We start from the raw sequence: 698 nt of genomic DNA on the forward strand, positions 1-698 counted from the left end.
ATGTCGGTGCAAGAAAGAGCCCCCAGCAAGGAGCAGGGAGAGGAGGGGGCACCGCAGGGGTCTGCAGCCCTGCTCGGGATGCTGGAGGTTTCCAAGGGTTTCTTTTCCCCTCTTGGGGAAACCAGTCGCGGCCAGATCCTGCCTGCTCCCGGTACAAACGCTCTGCCTTGGCAAGGCCACCCTTCCAGCAGAGAGATCCCTGACCCAGGGAACCCCACAGAGCCCCCCCCCCCGAGCTCTCATGGACCGGGATCACCTGAACCCCTTTCTTCCTCATCCAGAGGAAAAACAGGGTGCAGAGCCCCAGCCCTACAGCAACCAGCATCACCAGCAGCCCCCAGCCCAGCCCTCACCCTGCTGGGAATGGGGAGCAAGCCCAGGCTCTGCTGCAGGAGGAACCAGCACCGTGCCCACCCCCCAAACAAACCCCACCAGCCCGTCAGGGACCCAGCCACGTACACCAAGAAACAACCCCCCAACCCTGCAGCCAGGTGACAACACCCACAAAGACCCCTCCCCAAGCAGCAGGAGGTGGCACCGGCAGCCCCAGGGTGGGCTCAGCCCCTCACCCCAGCAGCACAGTGAGCCCCCCCAAGCCTGCTTGGGAACGACTTGGCTGTGACCCCTGATGCTTCTGGGAAGCATCAAGGCTGCTGGGCTTGCAAACACACTTGAGGCCGCCAGCCAATAAAGGTCCC

The 698-nt window shown here is 63.6% G+C and overlaps 1 protein-coding gene across 1 annotated transcript in view; it reads left to right on the top strand.

Annotated features, from left to right (window-relative positions):
- Nucleotides 1–698, top strand: part of RNF26 (ring finger protein 26) — a 22,836-nt gene continuing 22,138 nt past the window's right edge. Inside the window, exon 1 of the mRNA XM_009994612.1 lies at nt 1–87. Within this exon, the coding sequence (XP_009992914.1) occupies nt 1–87 (87 nt within the window). The remainder of the gene's footprint in view (nt 88–698) is intronic.

This window comes from Chaetura pelagica, unplaced genomic scaffold (genome assembly GCF_000747805.2).
Source record: "Chaetura pelagica isolate M959 unplaced genomic scaffold, ChaPel_1.0 scaffold583, whole genome shotgun sequence".
NCBI classification, from domain to species: domain Eukaryota; kingdom Metazoa; phylum Chordata; class Aves; order Apodiformes; family Apodidae; genus Chaetura; species Chaetura pelagica.